This window comes from Lissotriton vulgaris, chromosome 10, assembly GCF_964263255.1.
Source record: "Lissotriton vulgaris chromosome 10, aLisVul1.2, whole genome shotgun sequence".
Taxonomy (NCBI): domain Eukaryota; kingdom Metazoa; phylum Chordata; class Amphibia; order Caudata; family Salamandridae; genus Lissotriton; species Lissotriton vulgaris.
This window is the reverse complement of record NC_141698.1, coordinates 1,100,162,685-1,100,188,064: the sequence shown is the minus strand read 5'-3', so window position 1 is coordinate 1,100,188,064 and position 25,380 is coordinate 1,100,162,685. Positions and strand designations below refer to the sequence as shown.

At 46.0% G+C, this 25,380-nt stretch overlaps 1 protein-coding gene across 3 annotated transcripts in view; it reads right to left on the bottom strand.

The window, feature by feature from the left end:
* The window catches only part of TBC1D5 (TBC1 domain family member 5), a 1,888,005-nt gene that overhangs the window by 401,160 nt on the left and 1,461,465 nt on the right, over positions 1–25,380 (bottom strand). For all 3 annotated transcript variants that reach the window (XM_086942181.1, XM_086942182.1, XM_086942183.1), the window contains one exon: positions 13,828–13,913. In XM_086942181.1, the coding sequence (XP_086798307.1) occupies positions 13,828–13,913 (86 nt within the window). The remainder of the gene's footprint in view (positions 1–13,827; positions 13,914–25,380) is intronic.

The following is a 25,380-nucleotide window of genomic DNA, read 5'->3' as shown; positions in this document are numbered from 1 at the left end:
ACTACCACAAAAGAGAGAGTTCGTATTGTCTACTTTAGCCTCAGTAAACCAACTGGGGACCCAATGAACTCTCTGCACAGTGTACTTCTTTTTAGTACACTTCTTTAGAGTACCAGCTTCCTACACTGCCCAAACCACATGGTCGGATTGAACCCCGCCTGCGGCCGCGCAGGTTTTGCAGAACTTGCATGCATTGGTGGCTGGGGTATGGCTAGCTCGGCTGAAAGCCCTTTCTGTTGCCAGAAAAAGGGACAAAAGGCAGACTGGGAATGTGCGACCACTGAGACGCCCAAAGATTTGGCCGTAGCCCATGAGTTCTTGAAGTGCTCCAGCACCATGTCTGCCTGGTCTCTGAAGAGACGAGTGCCATAAAGGGACATGTCCATAAACAAGGCTTGCTATAAAATATGAGGGGAAGAATAAGGGACAGAGGCTTGTCATACTACAGATAAGTAACCACAATATAGGTGGCTACTCAGTTTGCTACTAAACACCCCTCCAAAAGGTGCAGAAATAACTGGTTTTCTTATATAACGATCACCCACCAGGGTTGCCCCTTTGTTGCATGCTTCAACAAGTCCATTCCGTTCTGCTGCAGAATGAGGCATGCTTCGACCTACGAATTACGTGGGAGCACATAGCTATATTAATATAACATACCACATGTATTTGTAAAGCGTACATTCACCAAGAAGTGTAACTCGGCTCTGAAGAACAAGTTAATTACCTTTGGTAACAATATATCTGTAAGAAACATAGGTTAGTTATAGATTCCTTACCTTAGAATTACCCCCAGGCATCAGACTGGATAAGGAAAGTTTTTTGGTCAGAAGTACCTCTGCACATCGGAAAGTGGCGTCAGTCGGCTCTGCGTCCGTCGTTGGTGTCGTCGTCGCCGGGATGACGTTGTGGCAGCTACTTAGACGCAGCCCTCGCTCGCTGACATCAGTTCTGTACCCGACTTTCCGTGCCAGAAAACCAGAGCCATGCAAGACACTGACCACTGGTGCACAAAACTAGGGCCCTGAAAGGACATCCTTAACCCTAGAAAACAGTTCGCAGAACGGGGAGAATGAGTGCAACAGTGAGGAATCTATAACTCACTGTTGGACGTGGCCCTTTTTGCAGGGTCATCCCTGAACTTTTTGCCTTCCTCCTATATTCTTTCTGACTTGTTGTTGGCTATTTTATGACGTTACCACTGCTGATCAGTGCTAAAGTGCATATGCTCTTCCTATTATAAATTAATGTATGAATTTGTGATTCCATGATTGGCTGGTTTGGTTTATGTGTCAGCCCCTAATACAGTGCACAGAGTGTGCCCAGGGCTTGTAAACCAAATGCTGCTGGTGGGCTTGCAGCACTGGTTGTGCCACCCACAGAAGCAGCCTGTAAAATTTATTTATTTATTTCTGATTTTGTATAGCGCCTGGTTACACTGTCAGTGTGTCCCCGCGCTGTCAGAAGAGTCAGTTGCTCCGACAGTCATAGCAGGACGGGCTAATCTTTAGGAAAGAGGAATGTTTTCAGTTTCCTGCGAAAGATGAGCTCCGATGTTTCCACTCTTAAGCTCAGGGGGAGAGAGTTCCATCTGTGTGCCACCAGAGTACGAAAGGATCTGCCTCCCATTCTGGCTTTTTTGTGTCTGGGGACAGCAAGAAGGCCTGCTCCTAATGAGCGGAGTTGACGGGTGGGCGTATAGGGGCATAACAGGTTCTGAAGGAAGGCCGGACCCTTACCATGTACGATCCTGTGGCCAATACACAGGGCCTTAAAGTCGATCCTTTCGTTAATCGGGAGCCAGTGTAATGTTTGTAGGGATTTTTTAGAGGAGGCTCTTCTAGGCAGCCGGAGGACCAGGCGAGCTGCAGCATTCTGGATTGTCTGCAGTCGCCGCCGACTAGAGACGTTGGCACCTAGATACAGGGCATTTCCGTAGTCCAATCTTGACGTGACAAGAGCATGGACCAGGGTCTTCCTTGAGGATTCTGGGAGCAGGTCGATGGTTTTGCGGAGTTTCCGTAGAATCGAAAAGCAAGCACCAGCTACTCGTCTGGTGTGGTAGTCGTAGTCAAGCTTTGAGTCCACCCATACTCCAAGATTTTTCACCTGATCACTGGGGGTAGGGAGGGGCCCCAAGGTCTGCGGCCACCAGGCAGATGACCAGACTGAGGGGGGTTTTCCCACAATCAACACCTCAGTCTTATCACCGTTAAGACGGAGGCAGTTCTTCGCCATCCATTCAGCCATCTCCTGGAGACATGCTGAGAAGTTTGCAGCGGCTAGTTCAGAGGGTTGGGTCAGAGCGACCACCAGCTGGGTGTCGTCTGCGTATGTTACTACTTCCACCCCATAGCGTTCCGCAGTAATGGCCACGGGGGTGACATATAAATTAAAAAGTGTTGGACTGAGGCTTGATCCCTGCGGCACTCCTTGACCGAGGTCAAAGGTGTCGGATCGTGCTCCTCCTTGCTGCACCGAGAAGCTGTGGTTGGTAAGAAAAGATTCCAGCCATAGCCAGGCCATGCCTGTCACTCCTCCTTTCTTCAGACACTGTAGCAACGTATGATGTGCCACAGTGTCGAAGGCTGCGCTGAGGTCCAGGAGCACCAGTGCTGCCACATGCCCAGCGTCCACGTGCTTCCTCAGTGCCTCAGTCGAAAAAAGGAGGGCTGATTCTGTGGAATGGCGGGCTCGGAAGCCCGATTGGTTAGTATGCAGGAGGCCTCTGGACTCTATGTGTGCTGAGAGTTGTTGATTGACTAGTTTTTCTGCTAGTTTAGAAAAGAAGGGCAGAAGCGAAATGGGGCGGAGGTTACTACGCTGGGACGCACTGATGTTTGGTTTTTTCTTAAGAGGTAGCACGACTGCCTTTTTCCACCCGTGGGGGACCTTGCCAGTGTTAAAAGAAGTAGACAATATATGGCCAACATAAGGTGCTAGAAGACTCATGGCGCTGGCCAAGAATTTGGCCGGGGCAGGATCGCGAGGGGAGCCTGATTTGATTCCTTTAGCCATGGCTATCAGGAGGTCCTTCGTCGGAACCTGGAATACTGTGAGGCAGTCTTCGATCTTTGCCTCCCAAATCGCTTCTTCCTGAGGAGGAAGACGGTTGGAGCCAGTTCTGGCAACATCAGGGAAACTAGTGTAAATGTTGCGTACTTTCTTGTAAAAAAATTCCGCGATGGCATTACAAGATTGTGCTGAGGTGTCAGCCTGCTCTGAAGAGGGGGGAGGTGTAGTGATCTCTTTATAGATCCTGAAGAGTTCCTTGGATGAGCAATTAGCGTTTTCTATTTGATCTGCGTAGAAGGTCGCTTTGGTTTTCCTGATTAGGAGATGGTAATCTTTTAAGCTAGCTTTGTACACATCTCTTGCCTCTCGTGAATAGTTCTTTCTCCAGGCGCGTTCGAGCCTCTTGCAAGCTGCCTTGGTTTCTCTAAGAGCTGTGCTGAACCAAGGTGCAGTTTTGGTTTGTCGCTCCGGACCCTTAATGGCCCAAGGGGCAGTGATATCCAGGGCTTTAGTGATGTTTCCGTCCAGGGCTGTGCAAGCCCTGTCAACCTCTACTCCTAGGTCTATGGGAGAACCGTTTAGAAGGAAGTGATGTTCAAAAGAGTCCATGGAAAAACGTGACCATTTCCTCTGTTGTTTATTGTCGCTATTGTGGATTTTTTTATGTCGAGTCTGGATTAGGAAGTGAAAGGGGACAAGGAAGTGGTCGGTCCACGGCAAGGGAATGGGAAGGTCCAGCTTCAGATCCTGTCACATTACTGCTTTCATTTCCCCTTTGGGTACGTTTCAGTATAAACGCATGCCTTTTGGTCTAGCGTCGGCCGCTTCGGTCTTTCAGAGAGTTATGGGTAATATTTTGCAAGGTGTTAAGGGTGTAACAGTCTTCCAAGATGATGTGTTGATCTTTGGCAAAGATGTAGGTTCTCATGATTGTGTTCTGGATAATGTCCTTACTTTATTTCAAGATCATGGTGTTGTTTTGAAACTTGAAAAATGCAAATTTATGTGTACGGAAGTTGAGAATCTCGGCCACATTTTGACACAAGACGGAATTAAGCCTAGACCTGGACTTTTGGACGCCATTTCTAAAGCTCCTACTCCGTCTGATAAAACTGGAGTTAAATCTCTTCTGGGTATTTGTGAATACTACTCCAGGTTTATTCCCCATTATGCGACCATTGTACGTCCTATTAGTAATTTGTTAAAAAAAGGGGTCAAATTCGTTTGGTGTGAAGAGTGTGTCAAAGCTTTTGAAGAAGTGAAAACTTCCCTAACGTCTGATTCTGTACTTAAGCCCTTTGACCCTGCCTTACCTTGTTGCCTTACCGTTGATGCAAGTTGTGTCGGTCTTGGTGCCACTTTAACACAAAACAAAGGTGGTGTGGAAAGAACCATCAGTTTTGCTTCAAGAGTGTTGAGATCGGCTGAGATTCAATACTCTGTGATAGAGAAGGAGCTTTTGGCTTGCACCTGGGCCATTGAAAAATTCAGACCGTTCATTTGGGGTAGGCGTTTTTTACTTCAAACCGACCACAAACCTTTGGTCAACATCTTGGGTGGTGGCCTTACCAAGTGTTGTACACCCAGGATTTTAAGAATGGTCACCAGGCTCCTACAATACAATTTTGATGTTGTGCATATTGCCGGGGGAAAAAACGTAAGGGCTGATTTCTTGTCCCGCTTTCCTCCTACTGTGTGTGACGACGATGTCGACATCCCATTTTCAAATCTTATTGATGAAGATTGTGATGATTGCTTAGTTGCTTGTGTGGACATTCCTGAGTTACAAGTTTGTTCTGAAGTTGAGTGGAGGAAGGCTTTTGAAAAGGATAGTATTCTTCAAGATGTTTGCAACTTTGTTAAAATGGGCTGGCCACGTGAAAAAGTGTTGTCTGCTTCTCTTCAACCCTTTTCTAAAGTTGGGCATGAGATTTCCATTGAGGACGGTATTTTATTACGCAATGATAAAATTATCCCAACTTTTGCTTTTAGAAAAGACATCATTGCCAAAGCTCATGAGGGTCATTTAGGTTGTTCCCTCACTAAACGAAGGATTCGCGAGATGTTCTGGTGGCCTGCCATGGATTCAGACATTGATTGTTTTGTTGCGGAATGTTGTATATGTAAATCTTCTGATAAGAGTCTCAAGACTTGGGTTCCCCCTCTTATGCCAGTTGAATGTCCTGATCGTCCTTGGGCTAAGCTGGGTGTTGATATAATGGGTCCCTACTCCATGCTCAGTGGATGTTTCAGGTTCATTTTGGTTTTAGTTGACTATGCTTCCAAATGGCCTGAGTTTAAATTAACTAAAGACGCTGATACCAAAAGTGTTATTGAATTTCTTTGTGATGTATGGAGCAGGGAAGGTTTCCCTGAAGTGTTGGTTTCCGACAATGGGAAGCAATTTGTGAGCCATGAGTTTGTCGAATTTCTCTTCAAGTCTGGGGTCAAGCATGTCAGGAGCTCCCTCTATTATCCCCAAGGGAATGGCCTCGTTGAGAGGATGAACAGAGTGGTTGGCGATTGTGTGAAGTGGGCTAGAAGTAGCAATGTTGAGGTCAGTAAAGCTTTGAAGAGCATGATTTGGTTTTACAGAACCACCCCTCACTCCTCCACTAAGATCTCTCCTTTTGAGTTAATGAGAGGTCGGAAGCCTAACACTTCATTTTGTCCTGGGTGGATGTCCAAATGGATTAAGTCAAGTTCAGATGTTTCAAGTCTCATGTCCATTGTTAAAAGTAATGTCCTACTTGCCCAGTCCAAACAAAAGGAATATTTTGATGTAAGGAAAGGAACGAAAGAGAGTGTTTTGGAAGTTGGCGATTATGTGCGGATCAGGAAGTCTGGGCAGGTCAGCAAAGGGGAAAGCAAGTTTGGACCTCCTGTAAAAGTTGTTAAAGTCACAGGTAATGCCATACAAGTTGAAGGAGGTTTCTGGTGGAATCTTAATAGAGTTGCAGACTGCTCGAAAACTGTAAGACTATTTATTTTATTTATTTGTCTTACTCATCGTTTGTGGTTTGTGGTTACTCGGACTTCTGCTTTGTCTTCCTTTCCCTGATGCTTTTGCTCTGCCTTGGCTTTGACCGTTGTCAATTCAAAAAATTACATTTCATACCTCGAGCCATACCTCGAGCCCTTCTGTGACTGGAATTCTGATCTTCTGCATTCCGTTTCCATGTGCAGTCCTGTGACGTCTATTCAAGCCTCCATGTCAGCACGTTTGTGAAGAGCGTTGTGAAGAGCGTCATACGTCATCACCCTACGTCTTCTATTGTTCCTTTTCATTGGACGAATGCTTTGACTGTCGGGATTGGTCCTACCATTCGTCTTTATGACGTACTGAACATTCTTCGTGCATTCACCGCTGATGCGCACAGCTCTTATCTTCATTTTCGCGCATTCACCGCTGATGCGCACAGCGTTCATTGCTTAGCAACCAATTGTTCGCTGATGCGCACAGCTCCCGCTTTCAAGTTATTTATGCGCACAGCTCTCCTCTTGTATTCACAAACTCTCGTTTTCAACATATTTATGTGCACAGCTTTTCTTGGACACTCGCTGATGTGCACAGCTCCTTTTGTTTAAATTACAAACAATAAGTACTGTTTTACCTTTATTCCATTTATTTGATACTAGTTCCCATATCTAACGCTGGTACACACAGTTTTTATTATATACAACTTTTGGCTCACATTTCTGTTCATACTATTTACATTGCTTTAGTGATTTTATTGGTCAATTTTTTTTTAGTTATGTCTACTCTACAGTCAGTTAATCCACCTCCAGCTTTTCTGGAAACTCCTGGCGAACCTTCTATTAGGTGGGAAATCTGGCATGATGCTTTTGAGAATTATCTAGGAGCTATTGGAGCATCTAGATTTCGCCCTGAAAGGAAGAAATGTCTTCTTTTACACTCCTTAGGCTTTGAAGGCAGGTCAGTCTACAAACACCTCCCTGACCTACCTGTTACTGAAGGTGTTGTTTCTGATGAATATAGTGACACCATTCTGAAACTTAAAATACGTTTCGATAAACAACCTAATCTTATGGTTCGTAGACACACTTTCTTTAAGAGAAAACAAGCTGATTCCGAAGATATTGATACTTATATCTCTATCTTACGTAGATTGGCATCTGAATGTAAATTTGAGAACTTCAATGAACAACTTATAAGGGATCAGTTTGTGTGTCATTGCAAGGATAAGAACATCAGACAAAAGTTGTTAGCATTGAGCGATCCGTCTCTTGATGACACTATTAAATTAGCTAAAAGTGTAGAAACATCTATGGTTTCTCTCAAAGAACTTGAGGACAAAGTTATTGAACCTATAAATGCCTTAAGTTTAAATTCTTCTTCTAGGTTCAATAAAAAAAAATCTGTACCCAATATCACTAAAGGTAAAGTTTGGAATAAAACTGTTTCCTCTCAAATGTGCATAAGGTGTGGCAACCCCCAGCACCTTAAAGGTTCTTCTTGTCCTGCTTCCAACGTTGTGTGCAACTATTGTAAAAAGTTGGGACATTTTGCTAAGGTGTGCTTAAAATTGAAAAACAAGAAAAGTTTTGATAAACCTGTTGTGGGTGTTGTAGATTCTGATTCTTCTTCAGATTCTGAGATAACTATTGGAGTTGTCTCTGATTTTCCTGATGAATCAATAATCGAAGGTGATCCTGATTCCTGTGTTGACCCCATCATTGACGTGGCTGTTGGTGACAACATTTTGAAACTCCTTGTAGATTCTGGTGCTAAAATCACCATGATTGATAAGGAATTATTTGACATTACATGGAATAACACTCGTCCTCTTCTTCCTCCAGACCGTGCTCCTGTGTCTTACGAAGGGAGGAGGATTAGTCTCCTTGGCTTCTTTGAGGACATCTTATGTTTTCAGGGAAGGAAGATTAGAGGGAAAATTTATGTTGCTATTAAAGGACTCAATATATTGGGTTGGTTCCATCAGGGTCTTTTCGGAATGACTCTTAAACCTGGTGCGAGGGAACAAGTTTTTATTGCTACATGTTCTGATTATTTAGAAATGCTCAAATGCAAGTTTCCCTCTGTTTTTAGTTCAAAATTGGGCAAAATAAAAGGCTTGAAGCACAAGATCATTGTAAAAGAAGGATCAACACCTGTTAAACACAAACTTAGGGGTGTACCTTTCAGCGCCAGAGATGATTTGAAGAAAGAACTGGAAATGTTATGTGAGAGTGGTGTGATTGAACCTACTGAATCCTCTCTTTGGCTTTCGCCTTTGGTCGTAGCCCGTAAGAGGGATGGCAAACTTAGGGTCTGTGTTGACCTTCGCTCAGTCAACAAAGAGATTTGGGTAGATACTCATCCCCTTCCCCGCATTAACGATCTTTTTGCAGCTACCAAAGGAGCAAAGTTCTTCACCAAACTTGATTTAGCCAGTGCCTACCACCAGGTTGAGCTACATCCCGATTCCTGTCACATTACTGCTTTCATTTCCCCTTTGGGTACGTTTCAGTATAAACGCATGCCTTTTGGTCTAGCGTCGGCCGCTTCGGTCTTTCAGAGAGTTATGGGTAATATTTTGCAAGGTGTTAAGGGTGTAACAGTCTTCCAAGATGATGTGTTGATCTTTGGCAAAGATGTAGGTTCTCATGATTGTGTTCTGGATAATGTCCTTACTTTATTTCAAGATCATGGTGTTGTTTTGAAACTTGAAAAATGCAAATTTATGTGTACGGAAGTTGAGTATCTCGGCCACATTTTGACACAAGACGGAATTAAGCCTAGACCTGGACTTTTGGACGCCATTTCTAAAGCTCCTACTCCGTCTGATAAAACTGGAGTTAAATCTCTTCTGGGTATTTGTGAATACTACTCCAGGTTTATTCCCCATTATGCGACCATTGTACGTCCTATTAGTAATTTGTTAAAAAAAGGGGTCAAATTCGTTTGGTGTGAAGAGTGTGTCAAAGCTTTTGAAGAAGTGAAAACTTCCCTAACGTCTGATTCTGTACTTAAGCCCTTTGACCCTGCCTTACCTTGTTGCCTTACCGTTGATGCAAGTTGTGTCGGTCTTGGTGCCACTTTAACACAAAACGAAGGTGGTGTGGAAAGAACCATCAGTTTTGCTTCAAGAGTGTTGAGATCGGCTGAGATTCAATACTCTGTGATAGAGAAGGAGCTTTTGGCTTGCACCTGGGCCATTGAAAAATTCAGACCGTTCATTTGGGGTAGGCGTTTTTTACTTCAAACCGACCACAAACCTTTGGTCAACATCTTGGGTGGTGGCCTTACCAAGTGTTGTACACCCAGGATTTTAAGAATGGTCACCAGGCTCCTACAATACAATTTTGATGTTGTGCATATTGCCGGGGGAAAAAACGTAAGGGCTGATTTCTTGTCCCGCTTTCCTCCTACTGTGTGTGACGACGATGTCGACATCCCATTTTCAAATCTTATTGATGAAGATTGTGATGATTGCTTAGTTGCTTGTGTGGACATTCCTGAGTTACAAGTTTGTTCTGAAGTTGAGTGGAGGAAGGCTTTTGAAAAGGATAGTATTCTTCAAGATGTTTGCAACTTTGTTAAAATGGGCTGGCCACGTGAAAAAGTGTTGTCTGCTTCTCTTCAACCCTTTTCTAAAGTTGGGCATGAGATTTCCATTGAGGACGGTATTTTATTACGCAATGATAAAATTATCCCTCCTTTTGCTTTTAGAAAAGACATCATTGCCAAAGCTCATGAGGGTCATTTAGGTTGTTCCCTCACTAAACGAAGGATTCGCGAGATGTTCTGGTGGCCTGCCATGGATTCAGACATTGATTGTTTTGTTGCGGAATGTTGTATATGTAAATCTTCTGATAAGAGTCTCAAGACTTGGGTTCCCCCTCTTATGCCAGTTGAATGTCCTGATCGTCCTTGGGCTAAGCTGGGTGTTGATATAATGGGTCCCTACTCCATGCTCAGTGGATGTTTCAGGTTCATTTTGGTTTTAGTTGACTATGCTTCCAAATGGCCTGAGTTTAAATTAACTAAAGACGCTGATACCAAAAGTGTTATTGAATTTCTTTGTGATGTATGGAGCAGGGAAGGTTTCCCTGAAGTGTTGGTTTCCGACAATGGGAAGCAATTTGTGAGCCATGAGTTTGTCGAATTTCTCTTCAAGTCTGGGGTCAAGCATGTCAGGAGCTCCCTCTATCATCCCCAAGGGAATGGCCTCGTTGAGAGGATGAACAGAGTGGTTGGCGATTGTGTGAAGTGGGCTAGAAGTAGCAATGTTGAGGTCAGTAAAGCTTTGAAGAGCATGATTTGGTTTTACAGAACCACCCCTCACTCCTCCACTAAGATCTCTCCTTTTGAGTTAATGAGAGGTCGGAAGCCTAACACTTCATTTTGTCCTGGGTGGATGTCCAAATGGATTAAGTCAAGTTCAGATGTTTCAAGTCTCATGTCCATTGTTAAAAGTAATGTCCTACTTGCCCAGTCCAAACAAAAGGAATATTTTGATGTAAGGAAAGGAACGAAAGAGAGTGTTTTGGAAGTTGGCGATTATGTGCGGATCAGGAAGTCTGGGCATGTCAGCAAAGGGGAAAGCAAGTTTGGACCTCCTGTAAAAGTTGTTAAAGTCACAGGTAATGCCATACAAGTTGAAGGAGGTTTCTGGTGGAATCTTAATAGAGTTGCTAAAATTGTCCGTGACTCTGGGGTTCCCTCTAAAGCTAATTCCTCCTCACATGTTTCTGAAAATCCCTCCAATACTTCTGTACTCAACAATGCTTCCTCCGCTGACACTAGTACCAGGAAGAGCTCTCGCATTGTAAATAGACCTTTGAGATTTAGAGAGTAAGTTTACAAATGTATTTTGTAACTAGACTGTTATTCATTTCTGCTTTACTTTTGTTTTCCCTTGTGTTTTTCTTTTTTTCATGACAATTCATTCTTTTAAGAAAAGGAGATGAGGTAATATTCTAGGTTTGTTTTGTTTCTCCTTGTACTACTTATTGATACCTTGTCCCTTTAAATGTGACTCCAATGTATTCTTAGAACCTTGCTATGTTCATGAGGTGCATTCCACTATGGATTCACTCTACCTTAGACTCTAACTGAACTGGTTGGCTGTTTCTGTATGCCACTAAATAAATCTATCTCAATCTACTCAACTGCCTCCCTTGGATCATTACAGTATGACAGGCCCTGATGTGTGTGGCATGTCATAATAGTGAATTACAGCCGTTTTCGTTTTTCACTATTGCAAGGCTACCTGTTCTCCATAGGCCAGAACGGGCAGTTAGATTATTACATCTTATAATCCTAACTGACTCAGAGAACATGGTAGAAATTTGAGTTTAGTATAACTGGACTCAGAATGATAAAATGCATCTTTTAGTGAAGTTGGTTTTAACATTCTGTGTCTGAAAATACCACTTTTAGAAAGTAGGTATTTTCTTGTCTAATTATCCAAGCCTGCCTCTGCTAGGTTGTGTATTCCTTGTCTGGTGTTTTTGAGTGACAGGGCTGGGGGATTCCAAGAGACAGAATAAGTCAGCCCAGTGGTGAATAGAGAGATTTGCATCTAGATGGGTGGGAGGAGTTGCACCAGGGACCTGAATAGGGCTGTGCCTGCCTTCCTCAATGCCGGCTCCACCTCCTGGGGTGCGGCTGATGTCTCTGCCCTGTACGGTGAATGAAGAGAAGGAATCTTGTCAACAAAGTGCTCCAAGGCTGTGCTTGCCCTCCACAATGCTCGCTCCACCCCCTGTGGGGCGTCTGATGTTTCTGCCCTGCACTGTGAAAGGAAAAAAGGAGTCATGTCAACAGAGTGCTCCAGAACTGGTTTGGACTGGGCAAAGGCACCTCTGCCCTCAGAGGTCAAAGGATTTTGGGGTATAAATATTGAGACCCTGATCCCAAGAAATTAGATCACTTTTGGACTACAAGAAGAAACCTTTACTGATGAGAGGAACCTGAAGAAACTGAGGAGAGACTATCCCTAAGCTGAAGTGCTGCTTAGGGGATTGGCCTGCAGTGGTGTCCTGACTGCCAAAGAAAGGAGAAATTAACTTTGTGTACTTTGCTATCAACTTGTGAAGGATCTCAAAGGGCTTGGAAAAGAGCTTGCCTCCTGCTGAAGTCTCAGGGACAACAGGTGGGTAAAGTGATGGTCTGCCTGATGTGGAAGACCGTGACAACCTTGGGCAGGAAGGATGGGCGAGTCCCGAGGACAACTTTGTAAAGTAGCTACTGCAACATCATTCCGGTGACCACGACTCCAACAATGGACGCAGAGCTGACCGACGCCACCTTCCGACGAGCAGAGGTACTGCTGATAAAAAACTTTTCGGACCCATTCTGACGCCTGGGGGTAATTCCAAGGTAAGGAATCTATAACTAACGTGTTTCTTTCAGATGGTGCATCTCTCTGCAATTACAAAACCCAGTGTATACAAAAGCAATGTAGTCAGGGTCCCTGAAATACCAGGCATCACCGCTTGTGGGCTGTGTGGGACCAGGAGCCCCACGGTGGCCTCTAGTTCTTTAACAAATCTGCCAGTATCGGTCCACCTCTGGGCACTCCCAGATAGTGCGATAAAAGTCTTCTCTGTCACTTTGCACCTCATTCATGTAGGAGTCGCCATCTTCTCCACTTTATATTATTTGATCCTATGGTAATAAACGCAGTGTAGTAATTTAGATTGAAAGAGTCAGTCTTGCTTAGATTGAGACCTCTTTGGTGCATCAGGGACGCTTCCCAGTCTACATCTTCCACTGGAACCTGCGTTGAATGCAGGAGACTGGCTTTGGTTCATTCCCCCCATCAGCAATGCACTTTCATGGGGCTGCTGTCCAGCACCAATGCCCAGCATGCCCTTGAGCGGCAAAAGCATGCTGGAGTGGGAGCTATTTATAATATTGAGCATGGATTCAAAAATGGTCTGTGAAAGATTGGAGGTGCGCATCGCATACAAGGCATCAATCAGCGCTGAAGGCCCTTTCTGTGGCACCTGCCCTCGACTGCAGAAATCTTTGGAGGTGAGTGCGCTTTCTCCACCCATACCCACCTGTGAGGTCAGTTCTGGGGAGGGGGCGAGGGTGTATATATATATATACACCTGCAGTTTCTCACCAATCATACCTTTTTCTGTTCTCGAGGGACAAACTCCACCAGTATCTTACCTTCTCGCTTCTGTGGTTACAAATTCACAGTTTCATCTGATTGACGTCTTCATGTTTTGGTACTTTTTTTTGCGATGCAGGTGGAATTAAAGGGTATTCCAAATTATTTAGGGCAGAAACCAGAACAAGAGTGAGTCCAGGAAAGGGATTCCATGCCATTACCTCAGGGGTCCTTAAGCAAGGCCTTGGGAGGAACCAACAGCTCTCCATTAGTACCAGGGGCAGCTGTGAGCCTGAGAACCTTAGGGCTGACTGGTACTGCTCTGCCCACCTTGGGAGCTGTGCATTCCTGGGCTGTGGGGTGCAGACGAGTGGTGGACCCCAAACATGCGAATTATATGTAACGCAACATTTTTGTCTGGTGCTTGGTGGCCAATCAGGCAGAAGTCAGTTTATCACCGGCTGCCCTTCGATCGTCTGCAATTTAATCCATTACTTTTCCTAATAAACCTGCAGAATATTTTCTCTCCAACAAAAGATGGCGGGGTCTCTTGCTTCTGGTACCCAATTTTATCTTTGTGCGAAAGCAGTTACTTACAGTTAGTGTGTTGTGCTATGGGTTATGGTGCTCTGCATCTGGCACACAAGAAACATAAACACACTGTATCTAAGAAGGCTATTCTGCACATTATCAAGATTCAGGCTAGACCAAAGTCACTTACCGTGTTCTGTTCATTAGATCCGCCCCCCGGGCTTTGTAGTAATCCAAATTTTGTTGAAACTGAAAATTTATCGGTCTTGGATTTTTCTGGAAAAAAAATATTTACTTTAGAACAAAGTCCACCAATGTGCCAAATTTAATTTAGAAAATAGAAGCATCTATCATTGAAAATCTAGTGTTTGTTAACTTTCTATCTGATGCAATTCTGTTTCTGAAGGCAGCAAAAGTTGGACGGTTATTATGAAAGATCACAAGAGATTGTATATTCAATTTCATACAACCGCATTTCACATAGACTGGAATCTGTACCTTAAGAATGAGGAATCATTGCAGCACAGACCTCACAAAGTGTGTACTTCCGAAATCTAAGCAGTCAAACGAGTGTCAGCACATCCACATTGCTGCCTTGCAGATCCCCACAACAGAACCACCTCTTGCAAGGACACATGATGATGTCCATCTAGGATCGAAGTGATGCAGCCACTCCTCATCCAGTGAAAGGAGAAATAAGGATGGAAGGGTACCCGACAGGTCCAAATGTAAGGAAGTCACCACTTTAGGAAGGAAAGCAGCCCTGGTTTGCAACACTAGCTTGTCAGGGAAAAAGGGATGTGAATGAGGCCAGGTGCTCAGGTCCTGAAACTCACCGACCCACTCGCTGAGGGGATCGTCACCAAGAACACTGTTTTCATAATTAATAAACATAACTGACAATTGAGCAGCGGCTCAAACGAAGACCCCATTATTAAAAAGTCAAAACAAGCTAGAGTTCCCACTGGGGCATAACAAAAAGAGTTGGCTGATAAATATTAGCCAGGCACTTAAGGAAGTGCATCTTTGTGGTGGATTTGAACAAAACAAGTTGTTCTGTGAAACAGAGTAATTTTGGTGACAAACCACAGTACCCTTTTACAGTACCCACTGCAAACACACTCCTAACTAGAGAGAGTGTGCAATAACTAGAAGACCAGAGGCAATCTGGCTTACAAAAGTTCACATTCTCTATGCACCATGAAACAAAAATGTTCCATCTCCCAAAATATACAGATTTAGTTAAGGGTCGTCAAGCTGTCAGGAACACATTCACCACCTCTGGTGACAGCTGAAAAGAGCTTAAAGGTCCCTACTCAATCTTCAAGTATAAAAGTGGAGGTTTCTGAGATAGTGTTGCAGCCCCCCCACCCCCTGCTCCAACTGAAAGAAAAGGTCCACTCTGCATTGCAGCCGGAGCCAGGGAGAAGAGTAGAATATCTGTATACCACACACTCGTTGGCCGATCCAGTGCCATGAGAATGACTTGGGCCTGGTCTTGATGAATCTTCCTCAGAACTCGAGGAACCAAGGGTATGGAGTGGGGAGGGGGAGGGGAATGTGCAGTAGAGCTCAAAGTTCCACCACAACTGAAACACATTTCTCAATGTTTGGCTCAATGGGCACTGGAAAGACATTTTCGAAAGAGGCGAGTTGATCTAACTGAGGAGTGCCCTACTGGTTGAATATGTCCAGGACTACCTCCAGTAGAAGAAGGCAATTGTGCACAACAAGATAACACCAGATCATGCTGTTAGCTGTGACATAGAGAGACCCCGCCAGGGGGTTGGTGATCAGGCATATCCTGTGACAGTGTGCCCGAGACCAGAGTCTCAGTTCTTTCTGGCACTGGACATGAGATCCTATTCCACCCCCTTGTTCACTTACCACACTGCAGGCATGATGTCTGTCAATCTGACATACCGGTCTTGAATGAGGGGAGCCAAGCCTTGTACGCCAGTTCAATTGCTGTGACTCTAGCACCCTGAAATGAAGCATCTGTTCCTCTGGAGAAGAAAGGCCTGTGAACCCCAGATCCCTCACATGGGCTCCTCACCCTAGAGGGGCAGCATGCATGCCATCGGAGATGGGAGTTGCGCGCCTTCTGAAAAGGATGGAACTCTTGATGTTGTGGATCCTCCGAAGGGGAGTGAAGGCACGGAGAAGGGTAGTATCCAGGACCAACCCTATGAACAGGAGCCATCGGAATGGCTCAAGGTGAGATTGGAGCTTCTTGATTGAAACTCCTAAGTCAAATAGCAAGAAGTCTGTTGACAGATGGGGTGTCACCACCTCCAGGGACCTGGCTTTGAGTAGTCACTTGTCCAGATACAGAAAAATGTGAATGCCCGACCTTCTGAGATGAGTTGAAACACCACTGCCATCACCTTGGTGAAGACTCAAACTGCCAATGTCAAGGCACACAGAAGTACTGCAAATTGGTAATGGGCTGAATAGACCACAAAGCGCAAGAACTTCCGGTACCGCAGCACTGGATTTTGAAAATAGTTATTTTCCCGTTCGAGAGATACAATTACTTCTCCTCTTTCCAAAGTCAACAAGACCGCAGTCAGGGTCAGTGTCTTAAACTTCTTCTTGAGAAATAAATTCAAGTCCCTGAGATCTAGGATCACACGTAGACCACTGTCCTTCCTGGGAACAAGTAAGTACTGAGAGTAACATTCTTGCTTAAAACTCCTACTTTGGCACCTCAGCCACTGCTCCTTTCAGAGGGAGTGATGGCACCTCTTGCTGCAGGATGGAAATGTGATCTTCTGGCAGAGAAAAGGGAGGAAGGGGTCATGAGGTGGAGACTGAAGGAAGAGTACGGTAAAAACACTCCTATTATCTGAAGATCCACTGGTCTGAAGTAATCACCTGCTAGCCTGGTAGAAAGGAAGACTCTCTCCTTTCCACAGGCTACGGGTGCGCTGAGTAAAATGAACTACGTCTGCTTTCCTGGTGGTGCAGGAGAGGAGGTGGAGGCTTGATAAAGGGATTCGCAGGCTTGGTCTCTGGTCCTACCTCTGTACTGACTGCCCAGAGGATTTTGGGTCTGTTACGCCTGAGACAGCTAGGACTAGCGCTGCCGAAAGAAAAATCATCTTGAAAAGTCTCAAAAGTGATGAAACAGTCTGTAATCCCTTAGGGGCTTTGGAAGCTGGAGGCCTAAGGACCTGGCTGTGGTCTAGCTAACCTTGAACCAGTATGAGGTGTTCTGTCCACCTCTAACGACATCAGCGAAGCGAGACTTCGTCTTCTGGCATGTGTGGGTTAACCAGTTCTGCCATGTGCCAAAGGGTGTGGGTATATTTCGCCAAGTAACTCCCGACAGCTTTTTTTGTATAAGGGTCAACTATTTAAAGTACAGCAGTCACCGACAGAAAAGTGCTGGGTGAAAATTACCATCAAATCAAGAACTTTGATATTATTTTTCCAGGACAGACTCCCAACGGTAGTAGTTGTTGGCAGGATCCGAATGGCGCTCACGGAGATGGATGTGTAAAATGCCTTGATGCCAAGGTGGAATGCCAGCAGCTTGAGAAGATTTATGAGTGGGTGCTCTCCTGGGGCAGACCAAAAGACCTGTGCCATTATGTTGCCAAGATGGGTGTCTCAGCAATGAGGAGGCATCCGTGAGCGCGGTAGCCTGTGCTTGGAAAGGGCTAAATCGAAGACCAACCTGCAAATTTCAGAGGTCCATCCACCAGGGCAGGTCTCAGTGGACCAACTGGAATGTTTGCAGTGGAGCCAAGAAGCTTCCTTAGTACTAGAGCGCTGCAGTCGCGGCATCACTGAAGGGCCCGCCTCTGCCATTTAGCATGTGGAGCCAGCAGGATGAATGCAGCCATGAGACCAAACAGATATATGACTGGTTGATGTTAACGAATCAAACATTTGACTTGTTTCCCAAATATCTACAATCCTCTGAGGAACAGGAAAGGCCCTCATTCTGCCATTTTCCGGCAGTGCATATATGATGGATGGGAAGCTTCGCTTTAGAATGAGGTGGGACTTTTGAATACTGTCGATGAAGCCCAAGGGATGGAGAACAGTCATCATGCGCAGAAAATGTCCCTTTATCAGAGGTGGGAACCCTGCATCCACTATCCAGTCGTCCAAGTATAGAAACATGTGGACTCCCGACTATCTCAGTGAAGCCATCACAACTGTCAGCAGTGAGAAAACTTGAGGTGCAGTTGTCAGCCTAATCGTGGACCACTGAGATTATGACTTGATAGTGCTGCGACCCAATGGTGTACCACATGCAATGGTGATTGTGAGAAGTTGGCATGGTATATTGTGTTCACTATTCTAGTGATCACCTTGCACCAGTCCAAACTACCCTTATGGTGATGGTTGAAAGTCAACCTTATAGACCAGCTATCCTAGTGGTAGCGTGGACAGAACAGTCTTAAGCTAAAAAGACTCTAGAGGGCGTGTAAAGCCAGCTGTTTTACCATATGTAACCCCTTGAATATTAAATGAAAGGACACCACACAGGATATATATAAAATATATATGTATTTATTTCTAACACACTCCTCTGAACTCTTTACGAGGTCAGAGGCCAAAGCACATAAGACACTCAGTGATTATACGTTAAGTTGCACAATTTACGGTTAGGCCCTAGGGGCAAAGCAAACCATATACTAAGAAAGTGGTATAAGTACCACGTCACGAGAAAAGGAAAGGCCTAGGGTCTAGGGTCTAGGGAATCGCTGGGGCGACACGGTCTTAATAAAAGTTTAGAAGTAGGAGGCCCACAGGCGGCGCGTGCAGTGTCTTTACACACATGTGGGATTCAATGCAAAGTCAATGGGAACTTAGAAGTTAGATATAGAAGGATTTAGGAGACTTCTTGTTGAGCTAGGAGGAAACAACTAGAGACTCAGACACTTGGATAGTCAATACCCTTGGGAGCACTGAAGTACTCTCGTTACCTCACCCACGGACGGCGGGTGCATTTGTGTGAAGATGTGTCTGGTTTCGTCGTTGAGTCCTATGGAGACCTGAAGAAAGATGCTGCAGGCGACCAGGAGGAAGATGTCCGGGTGGATCCAAGGGTGGATCGAGGATGAAGAGGACCTGAAAGCAGAGGGGACAGAGTCTGGGTCACCAGCAAGTGACCGGGTGGAACCAGGAAGGAACCAGAAGACGTCGAGGACCAATCAGGTGCTGTCTTGAAGCTTGTCTTGGCAGCCACGTGGACCAGGAGGCATCAACGATGACCAGGTGCTGGAGATGGGCTGTCCCACGAAGGATCTCGCAGATGGAGGGGTCGACTTCCGGATTGGAGTCGACAAGCCTTGGCAAAGGCAACCCACGCAGGATACAACAAAGGCTTCTGGTGCAGACCAGCAAGGTCTGGGGTGCCTCACCTTTTCAGGGAAGCAAGGGCCAGTCTGGAGCAACCAGACCAGCGATGTGGTTCAAAAGGATTGTTGTTACAGAGGCTACTAGCCAACGGGCCAGCAACCGGACAACGCGTCGAGCAGAACAAAAGCAGAAGGGCCCCACGCAGAACTCGTGGAGTGTGGGGGGCTGATCTTCGTCGCACATGGAGCTCGGGATCGGGGCTTCTCAATTCCCAGTGCACAGCTTCGAGGGTACCTCAGGAGCTGCACAGGTAGCAAGTTGCAGGCTTTTCAAGATGTCCGGTCCCACGTATCTCGTCGCTTCCACAGATCTCAGCTATGCTGCAGTCGTGAAGAGAGGGTCAGAGAGATCTGGAAGTCTGGGTCTTGTCAGGCTCTGTGGTCAGGTTCCGGCGGGAACGTCGACAAAGCAAGCCATTGATTTGCTGGATGGTGCCTGGTTGCCCAGGGTGATCACTCCTTGGCCACAAGGGAGATTCTTCAGTCTTCAGCTTCAGCAGAAGGTCGAAGGTCCAGAGTTTCGTTTCAAGTTTCAGTCAGGATCAAATCTAAAGTCTCAGGACTCAGCTCCTACCTTTATACAACTAAAAGGGGCTGGATTACTGACTAGGCCCCTCCTGAGGGTGGGACCAGGAAGGGGGGTGGTTACACCCCCTCTCCTTTGTCCAGTTTCGTGCCAGAGCTGGGGCTGGAGTGCCCCAGCAACCGGTTTGAACTGGGGTATGCAAGGAGCACCTAGTGTGCCCCAGGCAGTGTCTCATTCTATTCAGCCCTCCCTGTCCCAATACACAAAGTCCTGTCTGGGGTGGTGCTCGCACCTCCCCAGGCAGGAAACCTATTGTCCAAACCTCCGTGACTGGAAGGACTCCCAGCAGCAGGAGGTCAGACTTGTGTCAGTGGCCGCAGCGTCCATTTTGTGACGCTGGGGCTCTGGTTAACTTTAACTGGGATAGACTGATGGTTTGGGAGCAGGGTGGTAGACAGGTTTTGGGGCAACAGAGGAGACTGGGTGCTGGCGACCCCTAGATCCACCTGGCCATAAAAGGAGTGGTACATTTGTAGAAGTGAGTAAAATTGATAGGGCGGTCTCTGCAAGGACTGCTGAGCTCTGAAATTACCACAGAATATCTTGTGCTGCAGAGGGAACTGCCGCTCTGATGAGGCCCGGTCCAGTGAGCGAGCTGATACTTCTTGAAACTTTACTGGGAAGAGTTGAGCTTCTCTCTAAAATGCTGTTCAACATTAAAGAGTCTGTCATTCAAGCTTTAAGTACGTCCTGTGCGAATACAGAATCGGTATGTGAACATAAGCATCTTGTTGACCGACAGACACCATCTAGTCTTTCACTTCCAGTGCCTGCAACCATTTTTGCCAGAGATATCATCTTGCATTGTCCTTTCAAAAGTACCAATTCAAGATCTTGAAGTGCAGGATCAGATGAAGATGGAATTTCTCATTTGAGACCGTGAAGTGCTGGAAGTTAACACCAATGGCCTTCTTCTTGCTCTGGCACCAATTCCACCAGCCCTCTTTGGAGTAAATCACTACCTCATTTTGCAGGAGGTGTAGGTGGACTGCAGAAAGGAGAGAAGGTGAGGGGGGAAGCGGCGCAGGGGACCGTTAGAAGGGAAGAGCATACTATACTTCCATAATTTGCAAAACCCATTGGTCATGAGTAACGGCCTTCTGCAAAGCAGGATACATGTCCTCCAATAGGTGCCATGTGCTCAGGCAAGAGGGAACTATGGCTGCTTCCATGCTGTGATAGGGGGAAACGGAGGAGGATAGAGAGAGAGGTAAGGCTCAGCCTCTTCCTTTGCCACAACCCCGATACTGTTAGAACACAGGGTTTGGTTGCTGCTGCTGTTTTTGTTGCCCTTGCTGTCTACCATAAAAGGAGAAGCATCTGAGGAACCCATGAAACCTACGGAACTACCAGTAATCCTGAGGCTATATTTGAAAACCTCGCGACCAGTGGCCAAGCTGTCCTTAAACAGGTCAAGGGGCAAATCAGCTTTGTCCTCAAACAGTCGGAAACCATCGAATAGGAGGTCCAATAAGGTTGTCTGAACATCACTGGGGAACCTTGAGTTTTGCAACCAGGCATGGCCTCTTAACGCCACATAAGTATCCATAATGTGTGTTACAGAATCTGCCGTATGTAGGCCCTATTTGATGACCTGTCTGGCTATGGCCTGACCATCCTGTACCAGTTCCGTTAAGTGCTCTTGTAGATGGTCTGAGAGGTTCAAGATCACCATTTGAGCCATGTTCCAAAGGGTATGGATGTGACAGACCATTAGGCACCTGTCATTGACAGACTTTCGGGCCATACTCCCTGGCGAAAACCATCGGGGCATAGCTTCAAATGGCAAGATACTCGCCCCATTAGGCTCTCTGGGGAGGGATGAGCCGATAGGAAAGCCAGGTCACCTGGGACTGGCCTGTATCCGCTGACCGCTAAAAGATTAAAAGCAGGGGCGAGGTTGGCTTTTCCCTAGCAGATATGACTGGTTCTGTGCTACCATCATTAAAGGGTTGCAAGGGTTCCGAAAACCGAGGTGCAGAGTAGAGAACATCTGTCAGAATGTTAGAATTGACCATCACAGATGGGAAGCCAATTCCAAAACTTTTGCATCCTTCTCTGTTGGGATGTGATATGATGGGACTTTTGGAGGGAGAGGACATGTTGGGGAGAATAATTCCCAGTCAAGGAAGATATCTAAACTTCTGACAGCTTTAAGGCAGCGACATTGGGGTCCATGGAGACAGATTGGGTATCAGGTGTGTGCTCCTGTAGGTTTTCTAATAGATCTGATTCCCCACCAAAGAAGAATCCGGTCTGTTCTGTGATCTTCCATGCTTCCCTCCTGGATAGGTGTGCACGGACTGGGAGCTCCATTTAGGGAAGAGGGGCTAGTCTAGAGCTAGTGGAGAAGGGGGAGACACCTGTGTTGCAACTATCGGAGATGGTGCCTGAGCTAGGTTAATAGGTGGCAAGGACTGCAATGGAGTGAAAAGAGCCGGGGGAAAGCCCACCAGCTGCATCCAAAGGGCACGCCAAAAAAACCTGAGGCGTTCGAAGGAGCACCAGAGGGGACCATTACCCTGCAGAAGATGCCAAACATAGTGAAAAGGAAAGACACATTGTCTTGTCCCCGATACTCCACGTAGGTATGACACGGTCAAGAGCTTGGCGTCTGAGTCACAGGCGTAGAAGGCCTTAGGGCTGGTGCCAGGCCTAGGGCCAGTTCTGGTAGCCTGGTGCTACTCAGAGTTTTGTCGTCTCTTCTTCTTATGCTTGCATACGTACTCTGGAGACTTCGGCCTCAGTAGAATGTTACTCCTGGCCCATCAATCCTCTCAGAATTGGATTATAAAAAGGTTGGCCAATGTTTCCTCGATGACCTTGGAGTGCATGCTCATTCAAGACTCGCACAACTTCACTTTGTAGGTAGACCTTAAGCAACAAAGCCCGATGTCATGTGGGTCCATGATGGACACTTACCTAACAGTCCATGCAGTTTTTTAAGCCCCCGCCTACTGGGGGCGGGGGCCAAATTGCTGCCCTGCACCCAACAATTCTAAGAAAATTGGATGAAAAATGTTGAATGAATCACTGACTGAAATTAGAGCACAAGCTCTGGGACACAGTTGATGGCATGGAAAAAAGGGAAATGATGTCAGGGCGCACGATACGGCTCTAGTGACGTCCCGGTGGAGTAAATTCTGGAGCAGAGTTGAAGCCAGAGCCCACCACAGGCACGGGGAAAAGTTTCCTGGTCCAGTCTGATGCCTGGGATATTCAAAAGGTGAGCATTCAGCAGGAAGAAGTATTCATCAGAAAAACGGTTTCCATATAGCCACGCTGAGTACAAGGTTGGCATAAAAGCCATGCACTAAAGTGGCTGCGTGCGGGCATTTCCTCAGACCACATGACAGCACATGGCCAGGTACTTCCTACTTAGTAACGTTTAGCTTCAAAAAAGGTACAGATTAGGATGAGTGAAGTTAAAAATGGACGTTCAAACTCCACACATCAGGATACTTAGGGTACCAACACTGGGCCAAGGACAAGTGGTTTAGGTAGCCTTTATTAGAGATGCCATGTATGCCTACTTCAAGGCGTGTGCCTTCGACCGAAACACCCTCCCACATGGTTAAAAGCTCTTCTGCAATGTCCACTCCAGTTGATTGGCTGTCAAATGGAAGCCAGGCAATAGGCATTGAACACCATCTGCTGTCAGTGGGGGGTCCTTGCTTCATAGACCTCTCCCAGGGCCTGCATGCTCCTACTCTTGCACTGGGCATAGTGTGCAGTGAGACATCGGTACTGCTGTTATTGTAACGTTTGTCAGCAACATGCTTTTCAATAACCCAGCCTGAAAGGAGAAGTCCTTCCTTCGCCTGTAGGGTTCGAGGAATGGCTTAGAGGACTGATGACAGCTCACAAGGTTCACGGGTACCAGAGCTAATGATATAGGTGGGAGTCTGAACGTCCGGCGAGGGGGGGGGGGGGGGGGGTGAGGGCACCACACCATAGACCTGCCTGGAGCCAGGCAGCTTTTCTTTCTTATCCTACAGTGCCCAGGCCACCTAGAACAAGAGAGCTTAGGTACAAGAGACGGAATATGGCCATGTGGGTGCACTGCTTCCTGTGATGGCACACAGAAGACAGGTAGAGAGAGCAATAGAGGGAGAGACCAACAAGTTACTTATCTTTGGTAACGCATTAATATCTGGTAGAGTCTACCTAGCTGTAGATTCCTTACAGCCTGATGCTTGGGAATTTCAAAGGTAAGGAATCTGCAGCTAGAAGTCTCTATCAGATAGTGAGCGACAGACAGGGCGAAAGAGTTCGAGAGACACAAGTCGAGAGGAGACCGAGAGCAGGTGACTTTGACGAGCGATATAAAAAGAAAAACAGGGTGAAGAAGAGAGAGAGAGACAAAGAGTGGCCAAGAAAAAAAGTGAGAGAGAAGAGAGACCGAGAAAGAGGGAAGGCGAGACGGGGCGAAAGAGGGGGCTGTGGAGTGAGGAAGCGAGTGAGTGTGTGTGTCAGAAAAGTAAATCAGGGATGTGTAATGAGTAAGCCAAGGGTTGTGAGCCTCTGAGTCTGTGTTTAAGCGGATAATAAAGAGTAAACATGAACTTGTGAATGGGTGTGAGAGAGATGGGGTGTGCACTCCCCCACACGTCCTGTGCCAGGCAGCTTGTGATAAACCCTGCCTGTGCTCTGTGTCCTAGAAAGGGCCCTTTATGAAGGAACAAGTGAGAAGGCCCCCGCTTAGGGTGGCCTCTTAGCGGGAGTTCTTCAGGGGTGCTAAAGCTTGTGTTAGGCTTCACCCCTCGAAGGCGCCCACACTGGTGTTACAATAATTTATTTATGCATTTTTCTATAGCACAAACTTTACCCAAACGTGTCATGGCGCTTTACAATAGACATCAATAACAAGAAGTATCCCGCCCAATGGAAACTGATATTGGATATGTTCGATATAGGCATAATTCTCTACTAAGGGGATCTAATCATATGTTACTACTAAAACTGGGAGAAATACCTCTTTGTATAGTAACCCTCACACATATGAATAGTGTCATGCTTCATCATCAGGTTCACTCTGGCTCCTAAAGGCCAGGGTGGGCTTGACCGTATTTCAGGGAGTGTTTTTGAGAAGAGGCCAGGGGGTTTAGAGAATAAAAAAATCACCAGAGACTCCAGGTATCCCTTTAATATGGAATAGTGGCGGATATTAAAAACAAATAGTAGGGTGTCCCAAGGATACAATGGTCCTATGACCCTATACTCATTGCCAACATGTTTCAGCCAGTGAAAGGCCCTATAGGTCCACAGCTTTCTTCAGGGCAAAACCCAATGATAAATCCCTCCCTGGAAATATCAACAAAACAGTAAAACAGAAAACTGTTCAATTAAAAACGCTGTATGGATATACTTATTCTCGGTGGGGCGTTTGCTCATAGGTTCGTCCACCCCAATTCTGATGGACAATAGAACCAGTTACATTACATAAGGACTTCAGAGTACATGAATTACATAAAAGATACAAACAGATAATCTCTAAATACGCATAAGAATGGTATTAAGTACATAAGTCTACTACAGATACTAGTGATTAGTGTTACATTTATACAACTTGCAAATTCACTCAAGGTTACATTTTAAGTAAAGTTGAAGCTATTAGGGTTGGACAAATATATATTACATATTTAAAGAGCACGATCTTATTGGCATCACTGGGGTTCTTGCGGTGCTCGTTCAGCCAGGCCTTCAGGGTGTTGTGGCACTCACAAGGGGTGATCTAGGGCCAGGAGGGATCCCAGAGCTGGTGATGGCCTGCGTTAGT